The sequence below is a fragment of the Solea solea genome, chromosome 18 (genome assembly GCF_958295425.1).
Source record: "Solea solea chromosome 18, fSolSol10.1, whole genome shotgun sequence".
Taxonomy (NCBI): Eukaryota; Metazoa; Chordata; class Actinopteri; order Pleuronectiformes; family Soleidae; genus Solea; species Solea solea.
This window is the reverse complement of record NC_081151.1, coordinates 8,472,563-8,489,502: the sequence shown is the minus strand read 5'-3', so window position 1 is coordinate 8,489,502 and position 16,940 is coordinate 8,472,563. Positions and strand designations below refer to the sequence as shown.

The 16,940-nt window shown below is 40.5% G+C and overlaps 1 protein-coding gene across 2 annotated transcripts in view; it reads left to right on the top strand.

Annotated features, from left to right (window-relative positions):
* The first annotated feature begins 468 nt into the window (after nt 1–468).
* The window catches only part of cdin1 (CDAN1 interacting nuclease 1), a 52,081-nt gene continuing 35,609 nt past the window's right edge, over nt 469–16,940 (top strand). The window contains exons 1-6 of one of the 2 annotated variants that reach the window (XM_058614518.1): nt 469–609; nt 826–953; nt 11,413–11,458; nt 12,439–12,503; nt 13,282–13,342; nt 16,359–16,431. In XM_058614518.1, coding sequence (XP_058470501.1) covers nt 607–609; nt 826–953; nt 11,413–11,458; nt 12,439–12,503; nt 13,282–13,342; nt 16,359–16,431 — 376 coding nt within the window. In that variant the 5' untranslated portion in view covers nt 469–606. The remainder of the gene's footprint in view (nt 610–825; nt 954–11,412; nt 11,459–12,438; nt 12,504–13,281; nt 13,343–16,358; nt 16,432–16,940) is intronic. The other variant, XM_058614519.1, reaches the window with a different exon arrangement.

Genomic DNA, 16,940 nt, shown 5'->3' with positions numbered 1-16,940 from the left:
GTGAATTTGTCTAATTATGCCCAGCACTACCAGAGAAAATGTAATATTTTAAATGTTCTAAATATATATTCATCAATTTGTTTCCAATCTATGTAAATATAATAACCCATGATTCGCCAGACAACAGAGAACAGCGGCACATACAGAAATAAACCACATATATCAAAAATGAAGATAATTTGTGGATTTAAAAATCATCATCTCACACACACACACACGGAGATACTGCGTGTCTCTCTTTTCTCTGTCACTTTCAGTTAGAAACATGTTGCTCGGGCACAGAGTTCATGTCTTTAATTCTTAATTCCTGTTAAACCGGACAGTTTCTCTTGTGTGGAACAAGAGCAGAGCATATTTTCAGCTCTAGTACCTGTTTTTATCGGCAGCAGCCGAGGAGAAGGCAGGGGAGCAGAGGCTTGCTGGGAATGCAGCGAGCAGCATATCTCACTGGTTGCCGCCCCCCCGGGTTTCAAACAACCAATCACGTAGTGAAATACTCCGCATTCTGGATGAACTGACCAATTAGCGCGGCGCTCACACCAACGTCTCTTCAACTTCCTAGCGGGAAGCAGCTAACGGGGAAGTGTCCACATACAGACCGAATCGATGGTAAACAAACCCTATGCATGTTATTTATCACTCTGTATGTATATGTGATCATTCGTGCACTCAAACGACACACAACGACATGAGACACCAAGTTATATGGCGTCGTATTTTGATCATTTTCAGCCGTATCGTAGAGCTACGTTTGATTAGCATTGCTGGTGCAACTGATTTTGACAGCTGGACACGTTGTTTACCTCTGTGACGCTCTCTCCACAGGTAGACTCAGCAGCTCACAGAAGCAACATGAGACTGTCCCGTGTTGAATATAGAGAAATAGCGAGGTGGACCGAACATTTACGACCCACCCGTCAATGTATGAAGATGTTGAAGGACAGATTTCCAAAGTAAGTTGTGGTTGCACATTGAACTCAGTGCAGTATTTTTCTTAGTGTGGGTTTAGTGCGTGCAGCCTCGGTGGGTGTGTGTTCATGGGTGGCAGAGTGAAAAGACACAACTGATTATGTAACAACTGTGAGTGATATTTAAAATAGAGCTGCAACTAACGATTATTTTCTCGATTAATTGAGTAATTCATCGTTTGGTCCATAAAATGTCAGAAAAAAAATGTTGATCAGTGTTTGTCAAACCTGGAAATGATGATGTTCTCAAATGTCTTGTTTTGTCCACAAATTAAAATTATTAATTTTTAATGATTTTTTTGTTATATGGAGCAAAGAAACATAGAAAAATATTCACATTTAAGAAGCTGAAAGAAATCAGAAATCTTATTTTAATAATGAAAAAAGTTTCAAACCGATTAATTATCAAAATAGTTGACGACTCATTTAATAATCGAGTAATTGTTTCAGCTCTAATTTAAACTATGCTAAACATGACGTGTTTAGGTTACAGAGACATAATTTAGACACTTTATAATATGGCAAACCTAATTTATTGTGACATGTAACTCAGTCACCAATCTATCATCTGCAGTCAATAAGCTAGTTTCAATTAAAATGTTTAGTAAATTTTAGCAGATTTTTTTTAAATGGTGTAAATGAAAATGTGTGTATTTATGTGTTTCCTCCCACTATCTGTCAGGAGTTTGTGCCCCAAGATAAGCAGTAGGTGGCACAATAATTTAAGTCTTGGTCACCACAGAAGAAGGAAAAAAAAGGCATAACTTGATGACGGAAATACAAAAGCACGGCATTTCATTGCAGCTTCCATCTACAGTATTATTGTAGTAGTATTTGTTTTTCAAGCTAAGTCGAGGGATTATGTGGTTTTCTCATTAGTCCACACATAATAACTCTTAAGTCCATTTTTCCAGTGCAGTGACATGTGGAAGCTGAAGTAACGTTTCAGTCTTGGGATTTATAGATGTCTTCCTTTTATACATTGAATGTTTCCATTGCACTTAATTGCATTTGCCGTTTATTGATTGGCCATACTGTCCAACTCCTTTAAACATAAAAACTTTTATGCATTTTTTTAATTACTGTTTTCCCATTAATTCCAATAATCATTTATTCTTACATATATTTCATAAAATTGAATTTTTTTCTTATTATTGCTAATTAAATCCATACAGGTTTCCTTAGAGGCTTTTACCATAACATTAGCCAGTGTTTTGCCATGCAGTGCCTGCGTGTCCAGAAATCGAAGAGAGAGGTTAATGGTTTTGTTTGCTTTTCTCCTTGACACTGAAGGCCCTCACTTTATTGAACGTAACATGTGTAATCCCCCAAGGCTAGCAGGACACCCGGACAGCATGGCTGATCCCATAGAGGTCACTTACAAAGTCACATGTATTTGGAGCTTCCGACTTCCATTGTGCCCTAATCACCAATCTAGAAGAAAGTATCAGGTCCCCAAAGGGGACTGAGCTGAGCTTGAGCTAACCTTTGTTCTTACTGTCAGCATTTTGCCTAATATATCATGCCTATGAAGTGCATCCAATATCCTGTACGTTTCGGCACCAAAGCTGGGAGGCCCCACTCGTGTTTATTTTGAGTCTCTTTTCTCCTTTTGGTTTCCTAATCCAAACTGTCTTTAACAAACAGTCTAATGCCAATTTTTTTTTTCGAAACGTGGTACTGGTGTGTGTAGTAATTAAAGAAAAACATTGGACAGTTTTCATTCCAATAATTCTGCACGATTTTTCTCTCCCGGAGGTGCTGGCTCTTTTGTTTAGTCTTACTGTTTATTGTTGTTATTCCATTCACCATAACCAGTCCTGGGGAGGCCCTTGCACTTTAAAAATCCCTGAGTCTCGTCACTGGGCCTGACAGACAGGCATGGCAGCAGTGTTTTCACAGCCTGCGAAATTATTCTGGTTGTCCAATCAGCTGAGCTGGGCTCTGGAGGGTTAGTGATTGGACTGGCAGGAAATCAGGCTCTTAAGACATAACATATCGACTAGGCCATCCATCATCTCTTAGCATGCGCTCAGGCACGGCAGTCAGCCACCCCCTCCCCACAACCTGCCTGTCCCCTCGGACTATGTGGGAGCCCTGCCATTGCGTAAATATTGGCCATGCTGAGGCTGGCAGGGGGAGCAGGAGGAGGGTCAGGGTTTGTTGTGGACAGCCCTGCACCGAAAGGGTGGGCAAAAGATTATTTGGGTTGTAATAGGAAGAGATATAGGAAGGGATATCAGCATAATTTTGCATTCCACTGTGGGTAAATTTTGAATGATGCAACTAATGTTGAGTGAACTGTGTATTAATGTGTTGTCTGCCACTGTGGTGGGTGTGACTTTGGAGGGGTGGGGGGGGGTGTCATGTATTTTTCCACACAAGTTTTTTTTTTATATTAACACCTTTTCATTCACTGTATGGACATAATTTATGATGAATGGAAATGCATACTGACTGGATGAGCTAAATAATAATTCAGTGTCACCTTTTTATTTTGATTTGAAAATAATATTTCACCAATGACATAAAAGCACAATGTTATTATTTTAAGAGAGAAATTTTAAAGTTTTTTAAAACAAAGTGTAATTTAATACTAATTCTAAAAGGAAACATTAATGTGCATTGCATGTACAAAGACCTGTCAGCATAATTTAGCTTGTTTCATATTTATTTTTGATCATTAAAAAAAAATAAAATATATATATATATATATTATATTTAGAATTCCAGATACATTTTAACTATGTTGCCCAACATTTATGTATTGGTTGTGGAACTAAACATTAGCCAAGTTCCATTGATGTAGATCCATAGGGACTGCCATTATCCTGAGGTCTTTAAATTCTGTATTGACCATCGAACCATTTCGTAATCATTGCTTTTTATTGCACATTCAAAGGGAGGAAACTTTGGACAAAATTATTGTGATAGACCATTTCAGGGTAATTTCCACAGAACGTCTGTCAGTCTTTCTGTTGTGCTATAATTATGGGTGGTGGGAGGAGAGAGGGAGTGTCCTATAGACAGATAGAAAAGAGAGAGATTGTGATGTGGAGTCCCTCATCTGTAACGGCTGCATAACACAGATGTTGGGAGTCATCTGTCAGCCTGGCCTCCCTCGCTGGGCCCGAGCTGCTCTTGGGGGAAAGAATTGGACACGGTGCTGTCACTTTTTACCCCCACTCACAATGGAGGGACATGCAAATATCAACCCCCATTCGTGCCCTTTCTTCCTCGCCCTCCTCTTAGCCAGCCATGGTGTCCTGTCTAGTATCTGGACCGTGGCTAGGCATTGGAGGGGCTGTGGGAGGGCTCAACGCAGGCTGGTGTGGGGAGAAATGTGACATCAGTCCCATCAGGTCCTACTCTTGCCACTTATTAGAATTGGAAATGATGGGATGCTCTCTGAGGCCTTGCCTGGCTTCCACTGGGTCCGGAGGGGGACCCCAGTCCTTCCACCCTTTGTCCCCAGAGAGAGTCTGTGTAAGGAGGGCGAGAAAAAGAGGGAGGGAGTGTGAGAGCCCTCCGTGTCCGTCTGTGCTATATTATGAATGAATTTGGATGTAATGATTACCCCCCTCTTTAAAATGTCATTCAGCTCACACCTCATATGGCTTTCACAGTCCTCAAAGTTGGAGGGTGTGCAGAATAGGGCAGATGCCTCTGTTGTGGGAAATGCTTCAATAACAAAGTCAGAAGCATCCTCCCCTCTAAACACAACCAGTGCCTCTCCATCCTTAACTCCCTCTCTCCGACACACTCACACAGCTCCCTGGTGAGGAGTCCCTGAACGTTTTTCGAATCGAGCCCTAATGTGCCGTTTTCATCAGCATTGAGGCGGGCTGCAATATGGTGCCGGGGCTCGCTCTGGGAATATGAATGTTGATTAAGCATGCGTTCAGCCTTTTGAAATTCTGAAGAAGTGTCAGAATAATGGATGTCGAGCAAATGTCAAGCATTTGTTAATTTCTTTGTTATTTGGGGTTTATCTAGCATGATCTTTGGAAGGAAGGCATGGGGCAGGGTTGTTGTGGCATGTGTCATTGATATGGTGATTTCTTGGCTACAGACACTTTGTTTTTGATGGTAATATCTTGGCTCAGGATGAAGCTTAGGGAGTTGCTCATTGATTATTTATTGTGGCTGTAATGTTTATCTCTCTTTTTTTAACACCATGGTTAAACCCTGGGATTTGGTCGTGGGCACAATGCATTAAACTAGCAGACCCCTTTATTCATGTTGTTTAACTTCTTTCTCAGGACTTGACAAAAGACTTAAAAGATTATGATTGACGATAAAGATTATGTCTTTAGGTCAACCTATCTTTTACAAGGTACAATACAGTTGTTTTTTAGTTTTTGAAGTCCATTTTTACAGTAATTCTCACTTAAACAATTGCACTTATGTCATAGAATTAATTCTACCTTTTTTTGTTGACAGTATTGGTTCACGCACACATATAAAAAATAATAATAATTTAAAAAAACAAAACAACAACCTTAAAACTCACCTGGAGCATGTTTTTAAAAAATGTAAATAGACCACGCCAATAAATAATCTGGGGGGAATTTCACTTAAAATTGTTGATTGGATTGAGTTAGTTCTACTTCTCTTTTTTACCATTGTCTCTGTGGTTTTAAAGGAGTTGTACTATTGTAACTCTTGTGGAGGTAGAATTCCTCAGCTATTTAATAGCCCAGAAGTGGCAATGACATTACCCAGAGACTGATCTAGTGCAGAGCCTGTGGGGGCAGCTCCCGCAGCCTCCGGTGCATGGCCTCACACTTCTGGCTGCCCATATTGAACAAAACATAAACTGGCAGTTGGGGCTAAGGGGTACAACCCTTGAAGGCCCAGAGACTAGCAAGCTAATTCCACAGCTTTATGTGGTTAGATGAGCATTGGAAGGATGTGGGGATGAATGAAGTGTGTAAGCAGAGGGGAGAAAAAGGAGAAGCCGTGCTGAGTTTACAACTTCATGTCAGGCTAAGGAGTTCATGAATAATAGATGCAATCAATTACTTGATTAGGAAGCACAGGAATGACTTCTTCCTCCTCATATCGTAGGGACGTTGTCCAAGCACACGTTATAGATTGTAAAGCCTTCTCGCCTCATTGGTCTAAAAACACTGAGGCAAGCAGCCTGCTGCTCAAGTACAGTAAGGTATGGGAAATAGTGATTCTATTGGACACTATATCTTGAAGGTTAAAACTGTGGTTATTGGGTAATTAGACAAAATGTGATGTTTGCATTATTGACACAGGGTTATGAGATTGTGTAAGGCCAACGTGTTTTCCGTTCCCCTCCTGAGCAAAGAGGAACGCTACAATTTAGGGTAGCACATTTTAGCTGGGCAGCCAAGTTGGAGTTTCTCGCCCCAAGGGTTCTTCTTTACATACTGCGATCAATTGCAAAAGAAGAATGAACCAAATTGTTCAGAATGGTACAAGTTCCCTAGCCACGCTTGGAGGAGTAGGCAATTGGTCAATGTAATGCCTTTTTTTTTATTTTTTGCTAGACTAGTGGACGCTCGCCTCTTGACGGAAAACACTGACTTCGTTTTCAATCTTCCATGAGAGTCTGCAGAAAGAGCGATGACAATAATTGCGCTATAACAATGGCAAACGCACACTATAATAGTTAAACCCGGTTTGTCACAGACTGTGTCTAAAAGAGATCCACAACTATCGGGAGGAATCACAATTAGGGTGTTGATCATGGGAGCTCTCCCTCCCTTTTTGCCACCACTACGTAATAGTTGTGACATCTCAGGGCAACTCAGCAGACAGAAATTTTAAAGATTGTAATAAAGTGGAGGAGGCTGGGTAGGGGTTATATTTGTTTTGTATATTAGGACAGTTGTACGCAGTAAGATGTGGCATTGTGCTTCTGCTAAAGCCATTTCTGTGCACAATCCCCTTGCAGGCTCCTTTTGGTTTTCTATGGTCTTCTGCAGAGAGGTGATGGGGGTGTCACTCTAAGTAAATGTAGTAAAATTAGACCTATCTTCCTCAGTTATGAAAGCTAAAGATGAATATTAGGAAAAAAAATAACTGACTGACACATTCCTACAACTATACATGAATTCTGGCCTGTCAGTTGAAATTGAAGGTGGCCTTTGCCGTTGTTTTGCGCGAAAGTCGAGTTTGAACTGTAAACACGTGCGCGCATTGTGCAAGTATTTGTTTGAAGCTGCGTGACACACTGAGATTTCTGTTTGTTTCTATCTCTTGTCAAAATATATCACATTTATACATTAACACATAAAGAATTTTCTTTCCCCCCTCCACATTTGTTTAGCTGCTGCTGATGGTAGACTCAGCAGAGAAACAGATGTTAGCCTTTTGCCTATCAGCATGCATAATTAGCAGCATTTGCATATCCAGGGTGTTTAACCCTCTCTGCGCTGTTTTACACTGTATAAAATATTAAACTATAGAAAATGAAATGTATGATTTCAGCATCTTCTCGGTGAAGAAGATGGAGACGAAAGGTATACGCTTGGAGGATATTGGCTAATATTTTTTTTCAGTTGAATCAGTCGATTGAGGTCTTAAATCCGAGCAATATTTTCATAGATTTTAGTATCATTCTCTTTTCAAAATAGCTTCATCACCATTAGTAAAAAAATATGTGCTATTCCTCAATTAGCCAGTTCCATGCCCTGAAGAGTCGCACCATGCAACACTCCTCTGCATGCAGATTCACCAAATGCTTAGTATTGTCGCAGCATATGATAGCAATGCCATTAGCCAGGTGGCTTTCATTACCTAAATTACAGCTATTGTTTATAATTAATTATTTGTAAATAGGAAGATTCTGAATATAATTGATAGCTTGATTTACCCCCAATCTCCCATTAATTAGGTTGATGGGGATTTCTAGGCTTTTCACAGTTTTTTTTTTCTCCCCGTGTGCGTATACGACTCTCTGAATGCACAGGGAAATAAGGTAATTCAACACTTGAGCTTGAATTTGTCGGATTCATAAACACTAGATAGCCTAGCTTAATAGAGCCTGAAGCACTGACCAGACAACCATACCAGCCCAATGACAAAGTGAAAGTGCCTAATTGTTTTTAATTTAATCTGCTACTTTACTATTTTGGGTGCCAGTGCATATTAATGCTCCGTCTTATGTTGTAAGGACGGGTAATTAGGGTGAGAGTGAATGATTCCCTAACCACTCTTCTGTCTCCGAGCCTTCTGTTTCCCCACATTCTAAATTATATCCAAGAGGGAGGATTTTTATTTTTCCCCTCTCACGTAAAGGTCAGCGTTAGAATGTGCTGCAGTGTCACAGACTCTTAAAAAATGATTTTCAAAAGGTTTTCGTGTTTGTTTGTTACATTTCAATAACTGGACTGAAAGTTGTTTAACTAAGTACGACAGGGCTTTGTGCTACTGCATTAAAACAAAGTTTTTAGTGTAAACAGATATTTTTGTCTAATTTTTATTTGAAATACTAAACATCAGTATAGGGCTGCAATGATTAATCAATCAATCCTTAATTAAAACGATTCATAAATTAATTGTCAGACCCCAGCCACGGGGGCCACATCCAGTGTACTCCTAGTGCCGGTCACAAGCCTGGATAAATGGGAGGGATGCGTCAGGAAGGGCATCCGTCGTTAAAACAAAATATCTGTGGCCAACCCTAGAGAGGGACAAGCTGAGAGAGAAAAAAAGTAAATTAACTGTCAACTATTTTGATAATTGTTTAATCAGTGTGAGTTTTTAAATAAATAAACAGGATCTCAGATTTTGTTGGCTTCTTAAATGTGAATATTTTCTGGTTTCCTTGCCCCAGTTAACAAATAAATCATTAAAATGAAATAAGCGTGGTTTGTGGACACAACATGACTCTTGAGAACATCATCATTCTTTGGTTTGAGAAACAGAAATCAATACATAATACTTAATATTTTCTGACTTTTTATGACCAAATTAATGGAGAAAATAATCAACAGATTATTAATCTAATTAATTAAAATCGTACACTATTGTGTTATTTATGTTTTTGCTTCTCTCTTGTAAATATATGACACAAATGCTTAAATTACTAGCACTTTTTAAATATGCTAATATGAAAGATAGGTGTTTGAATAATTTGGATTATTTCCATTTACAACATCTGAACTAAGGATATGCTGGTATTATGAGGTAAGGAGATGGATATATTATATATTACAGTAAAAAATGTAATGCTACTGTTCAGCAGGCACATCAGATCCCATAGTAACACTGCTCTTGGCTCCATATTTTAACATGAACTGAGCATACTGTGCCCAGGAGAGCACAGGTTGGATATACATTAATGTAAAGCCTGCAGTAAATTACTATTAATGTCTGTCAAAGGGAAAAATGGGCATTATATAATATGAGTGCGATGTAAAACTTGACAGACTCAATAAAATGTAGACAGCTCTTGGTTTGGATCCAGATACCTGTGCTCATCTCTTTGCATCGGCCTAATTTTTTTTGATTTACTTAAAATTTCACAATATTTGGTGTGTGTGTGTGTGTGTGTGTTTTTTTTTCTTGCTTCGCTTATTTTCAGGAGTTGTGCAGTTTTTCTGTTGACAGAAACTGATTACGGCAACAAAGCGAAACACAAGCCCCCCGGAGTTCTTAGTGTTTTTGAAACAGATATGTTTTCCCAGATATTAAGAACAGTTTATGTCCCTTTAAAGTTAACAGGGTATAGATTTAGCAATTAGGCCGTAATCATGCTCATTATAGAGAGTAATCCATTTAAAGCCTAACAGATGTCTGTTCCAACGGAGGGATCGCGATGGTCCCATGCCAACAATAAGGCTGTAATGTTGCTGAAATGCTCAGGTGCAAGGTTGAAGTGTGGAAGAATTTCTTTCTTTTTCTCTCACTTAAGTGTCCACATGTTGACAGTTGATCATTTAATGGCCCACTTAATTGCAGTGGCCCCTTTGTCCCCAAACATCATTGTAAATTAATGCTGAGGTTGCAATGTTTTTTTAATTTTCTTCTGCGTCCCCCCCCACACACACACACTCACACACACACTTCTTTCTCACCTCAAACATTTTGCCCTTGTCCTTTGTGACTGTAATTGTGACTCATCTGTGCAATGTTTTGAGAACCACAGAGTTTGAATATTTGGGGTTTCGCTGCTCTCAAGCCAGAGCAGATTTCAAACTGTTTTAATCTGCCATCTGGGGAACCCAAGATGACGTCTTTGGTGGGATAAGTGATTATAAAGTGCTAAACTGTTCCAGTGGTTGAAATGGTTTTATGAAGATATGGTCACAGGCTGAGACTCTAGACAGAAATCGGTGTTTGAGATTCCTTTGGCTTTGTTCACATGTCACATGGTTATTTTATGGGTTATAGTGATTGATGTTGAAGGTCTATGTGGACTTAATATTCCGATGCAGATTGGGAGCATCGGCTTCTTGTCAGTATTTACATACATTCTCTTGTGACTTGTAACGAAAAGTCCATTAAATTTAACTATCAAATGAACTGAGAGCAGAACATGGAGACCACTGGAGACCACCACAGCACTGTGTGTGCGTGCCTCTATACAGCGTTTGTATGGTTTTGTGTATGCACGGTGGAGGTGTGTACCATCCAATTAGAATATTATCTGTCACCACTTTAGATATCTTGAACCCAGAGGACGCTGCAGGAGTTGGGGAGGGACATTGAGGGGGCTGTGAATCCCTGTAGGAGCTGCCTGTTTTCTAGGTTTGCCTCGCTGCCAGGTGTTTGACATTGACTGGAGCTGGAGATGAATGTAGCTTATGGCAACCCATGGAATTGACTGACTCCTGGGAGTCCCAGCTTCCTGCAGTGAAAGTTTCCATTTTCAAAGCCCATCAGTTATAGTGGGAGGGATCCCATACGGCCCATATGCCATCACTGAGGGTGAAGCAGGAGAACTCTTGTCTTATCTGTGTATCGCTGTAGTACTCACACAAACAAATACAGACACAGCGGTCATCCGTACTTCGCAAAAACAAACATCTTCTGACGCAGGGTCATACATTTTCGTGAATTTTCCATGTTTAGTTTGGCGGCGCCTTCTTGCCTTTTGTAGTTTTACAACACAGCAGAACCAGAAACGGCACTTCGTTTCTGAACAATTTAGCTTTCACCACTCTCGCTGCAACAAAGGGGATGGAAGACGATGGTATGTATGAGTTAATAAAAGAAAAGAGAGGCTATATTTTCCTCATCTCTCATACCACACACTCCCCCCCCCCCCCTTTCTCGCACCCCCACACCATCGTGGCAGGAATCCTTTGTCAGAGGTGTTCATCTGGAACAACTTTGCCACACTTGTTTTCATGTTCTTTTAGATTACAGGGCAGCTGGCCCCGGCTTTGAAGCTCCCCCTCTCCCTTTGTCTCTGTGCAATGCACTCTGGTAATTAACTTTGTCCTTCTTTTATTTGTTCCAGTCACTCGCAGTCCACTCTTCTGAGCATCTTCTCCCTGGAGTACCAGGTTAGAAGTTTTCTTCCTTTGTGAGCCCTGACAGGTGCCTAATTGAATGATGAATGTCCCTTTATTTCTTTGTAATTGAACTGCCAGCTCTCTGATTGGTTTGGAGGATGCCCCCCACCACCACCACCTCCACCATACCCACGTTTATTTCACCCTCCCCGCTACCACCACCGCTATCCCCTCCTCCTCCCCCCCACGTTCACGTTGAGGGCTCTTGCTTGCCTGAGCCTCGGTGGATGTCTGCCAAGCCTTCCCATCCATCTGTCTAATAACATCTAGCCCCTGCTTATTTGGTGGACCTGTAATAAATTATGCTAAACCATTATTATTCTGACAATAATAATTTCCCCGTGTAGTGCGGCTGCGTGTGCTAAATGTTTGCTGACTCGCACTGTCACTGCTGCTTTCCACGGCTGACAGCGGATGATGATAAATGGCCGCTGCCGCCAGTGGCAGAAGGCAGCACAGGCAGAAAATGGAGTCATTTATCATCCCCGTGACAGGTGTCAGTCACACTGCCCGTCTCCGTGGAATTACATTTTTTTTTTGTGTGTGTAGTAGTTTTTAAATAAGTTGTTTTTTAACCAGTGCTCTTCCTTTTTTTTATCCTTTCCCCCTCCCTCGCGGAAATTGAATTGCATGGAAATGTCAGGGTGTGGAATGTGGAATGGGGTCATTGTTTGATCGAAAAAGGGGAAATGAATACAAGGTTTGAGTGGGGGGGGGATAGAGGGGAACGAGGGTATGGACAAGGTTGCTGTGGCACACTTTGACCCCCCCCCCTCCCTGCAAACTTATTGATATTAAATTACTGTGACCCAAGATCTCTTGCACTTGTTCATATACAATAGAGCATGAAAAACATGAGCCACAGCTGAACGGGTCTGCCTTTTGGCCTTGATTTACAATGCACTGCTTTTGCCTCGCGATAAGTAATATTGTTTTGACGTTATTGTTTTACGATTACATCTCTGTGACAGAAACGGACCAAAAGAACAATCTCAAGACATCATGCACCGGATGTTATTGAAAGCCACTATCAAAGGTAGTATTATTTAATTGCTATTTTATCTATTTTTAATGTTTTTTTTTCTTATCCAACCCTCTCTTGCATGTGCTTTTTTTTTCTTCTTCCTTGTACTAAAGAGTCAGTGAGCCACCATGACAGATATAATCTCCTCCAAGCAAATAACCACACTCAGGATTCACTCCAGACCTCCACGTGTGCCTGCTATGCTAAAGCTCTCCATGTCACAGGGACAACATAAGAATAAACAAATAAATAACCAGCCATTGGACATTTCCCTCGTGATGAGATGATTATCTGTAATTCAATAAATTCAGATAAATAAGTAAAAAAAAAAAGAAGAAAAAAACACCCTGGGAGGGGGGGGAGGGGGGTCTCTTTGCATATTGCAATTAGTTTTTATCTAGCTTATTAGGCCATTGTTCTGGGGAAAACAAGGCTGGATAATGCACTTCTAATTCACTTACAACAACAAACCTCAGGGATGATCAGAGGGAGCTGCTGTTTTAGCTGGGGAGGGAAAAAAGGGCTTTTTGGGCGGCAGGGGTTAACTAACTCTCATATGCTTGTCTGGCGTCAAAGAAATTTGAAGCCCTTCAAGCACTGCTGTTTAACCGCACCAAGCCTGCCATATGCCACCTAGGGCAAAGTCATCAGGGACATTAGCATGTCTTGGCTAGCCTGCTCTGGTCCCCTCTACCCTTTTGTCTGCCCCTGTGTTGTCTGTTTTCTTTATTTCATCTTTTTTTTTTTTTTTTTTTTTTTTTTTAAACTGATGTTCTTTGTCATAATGAAGGTATCTGAGTGAAAGCAAGGCGTATCCCAGTGCTCCTGTCCTGCTGGAGTTGGCCAATGAGGTAATGGCATAACCTTGTTTTTTTTTTTTGTCTTCTTTGCCTTTAAAAATCTCTTCAATTGCATTTTTCTCCAAATGGATAGATAGAAGTCAGTTGGGGTTTTTGATCCCTCCCCCCCCCCCCCCCCCCCACCACAACCTCCTGTCTGTTTGTCATTATCAAAATTGGTAAAATAGTCTGCATCATTATCAATTATTTGAAGTAATTAACTCATCTCCATTAAGCAGATGTGAAAACACGTTTTTTTGTGTTTTATCATGTAATTGTGCAAATTGCAGTTCAGGCCGAGTTGCCAAATAACCTGGACAGGTCAGGTCAGGGTCCTTGGTCAAATCCTCTCTTCATCCCTCCATCATTTGTTTACTTTGGCAGGTCAGTGTAGCATGTGTGCCGCGGCTGACGTGGTAGCAGTTGTAAACGTGCACGACCTGAATTCAAGATATTAGGTGGTGTAAACTTAACATAGTGAGTGTTATTATATAAAAAAAAATAGCCATTTGTGTTTCTTACATTTTGTGCTGATTAAGTAAAATATCATTTCTGCAGTGTCAAATAATAAATCAGCAGTTACTATTTGGTGGATTATTGGGAATTACCATGTAAATCATTACAATCCATTTTAAGAATATTACAAATTTTGATGAGATACCGATTTTTTTTTATTTACCGTGAGAATGAGCTGTGTGACCTTTTTAACGTCTTTAAATGCATATTTAAATTTTTATCGGTGCTTACCACCAGGCGATGAGATTTGAGGGTTTCTTTTAAAATAAGAGTAGCTCACATGCATCAGTGGCACCTCAAAGCTAACTGCCATTATTCATTCTCCGTTTAATTGACACATGTTTTTTTTTTCCCCTCCAAAGGATTAAATCCAGCTCAGAGATAACTGTCTATGAACCATTTAACTGTCATTTTAATATGCTACTTAACATTTAAACCAAGCACTCATGGTCTCCCAGATCGCTAATTGATGTAGTTCCATCCCTTTTATGAGACAGTATATCTCCAACAGAGGGAAATGATTAACAGTGATGAAAAGTATTGGTGGATTTCTTTTTTTTTTTTGCCCTTCTACAAGGTTTCTAAACTCAACATTTGGTGTTTTCTTTTTTGCACGCTTTTTATGAAATCTTTGTGTACCTAAACTTACAGGCTCCGGAACAGCTGCATATATTCTGCAGAGTTTTACTGAACAATAATTATTTTCAGCCAGAATTCCATGCTCTGTGAATTTTAGTCACACAGTTGAACTCGTGAAGGGCCGCAGTCTGACTTGAGAGTGAAGACGGATTCATGATTAATATGAAAATTAGGAAGAAGCAACTACCTGAACTAATCAGGTGGTCCTTATTCAGTCTGGGCCAGTGATGGTAATGTTGCCATTTTTCATGTGTCAGCTCTGATGCAGGTTACTAGGAGTCTGATGCCCTCTTGTTATCCAAAGGTGTGAATGGAGAGCCAGCCAATAAGCACAAAGAAGCAAGAGGACCGAGATGAGAAAAGGAAAGGGAGACAAAATGAGGAGCGTTAGGGGGAAACAGAGCTAGCTGCAGGCTACAATGCAAAGTCTAAACTGCTATCAGAGGTCGTAATGAAGATGTAAACTCTGTGCTCACCCCTTAATTATTATAGACGCATTTAGACGATTTCGCCAGCTGTCTTCTTAGTGCAATATTATGGAGATGTTCACGGATACTATTCTGGGTTATTGTTTAGAAAGGAGCCGTCTCACTGCTCGCAGGGTTACCAGGAAGCATCAGAGAACAGATGAAATGCACCGTTCTCATTACAGGCTGAGGGCAAATTCACTTTTGGTCTCCAATTATGCTAACAAGAGAAAAAATTATCTTTGGCTGCGAGTACATTGTGTTTCATAACAAGCTGGCCTGAAATGGCAATGTCTTTAAGCATTTTTTTTATATATACTGAGTATAAATTGTGAATTTTAGTCGTAACTATGCATCTTCTTATTCTCAGCATATATATATATATAGATATATATATATATGTATGTATATATACACATATGTATATGTGTGTATATATATACATATATGATGTTTAAACAAGAGCAAATGCAGTGCCGTGCTTCGTCCGCTTAGTTTATCTTTTAAAGTTTGCAAACGCGTCCGCACAGTTTAAGATTCCTGGCCATTTAACTAACTAATTGCACATTGTGAAGGCATTGAAAAGATGAGCAGTTGGTTTTCCGCCCGCAAGCCGTTATGATATTACCACTTTAATGGTGCGACAGTTTATATTCGGTGGGAAGGCATTATTAACGGGAATGAATGAACCCGCAGTCGCAAGTAGATACCTTCAGTAGTGGTCATTAGTGCTGCTTTACCTGTCAGAGCTTCCTTCCTGCACTCAAACCAGAACCTCGTACCTCTCCCAAGGTGTCTTTGTGTTCAAAGAGCGCTGCAGCCATAGGTTCTATCGTCCCATTAAGGACTGCATTCCCACAGTCCCTCCAGTGTGTCCTGTTGGTTTATACAGTTTTGCCTTGGTGCCTATGATTAAAGCCGGGCAGAGTGTGCGCCGCTTTCTCATACAAGATGAGAGGCTACAGTTGTCCGCTTGACAGAGGCAAAGGCAATTCAGCTTGGCTGCATAATGGGCAATCTGTTGTTCCTGTGGGAAAGGTTATTGCAAAGCAAGGCTTTCAAAGACCAATTTGCACAGGGGATTGTCGAAAGTTAGGTCAAGGTTTGAAAACGTAATAATATCATTTAGAGACATTACAATCATTATTTTCTGTGTGACATCAGCCCGAGCCAGACTGGCTGTGTAATTTCAGTGCCTTATCCGCACGTTCTTTGAAATATGTCTTTACTTGCTCCTAGATGTGTGAGGTTTAGTCTAAAGGTCTGTAAATGGAGCAGTTCTCCAGAGCAGAATAACAATTTCACTATCCCTATCTTATGAAGCTGCATTAAGCCCCCATTGACACCATAGGCTGTTTTTGTTCAGGCTAATTCTCTCTCTCTTTTTTGGCTTTCAATCTGTTAAGGTGGATCTGTCCCCTGCACTGATGGCTCGAATCATCCTGGACAGATTCCTTCAGGACCTGGAGGGTGAAATGCGTAAGTAACAGTTTTTTTGTTTTTTTTTTTCGATTTCCCCATTCTGTCCTTTCTATCATTCCCCCATCAGTCTTAATTGCAGCACTTTGTCTTTTGAATCTCTCTCTGTTTAAGTTCCAATTTCAGCTGTAGCTTCTGTATTTTCAGCCTGTCGAAGCCTAATGAGAGACGGAGCACATTTAGTAGTAGCTGCATCCCAGGGCACATGACTGGCAATTAAGCACTGGGAGGACCACCCACCTCTCAACTGCAGTGTGGATCAATGCTAGCTCACCTCATCAGTGTTATTTATAACAGCCCTGATTTCTCCCCTCACCCTCCTTCATCCCCCAATGCATCCATCTGCCCCCCCCTACCTTCTCCTCTCCTCTCATCCCTTTCTTTCTCTCTCTCTCTCTCTCTCTCTAAAGGGAGGGAACTTAGTAACGTTATCAAAGACATTGTCGAAAAACTGTGTAAATAGTTGATATTTTCTTTCTCGTATTATGTACACATGTAATTATTCCCCT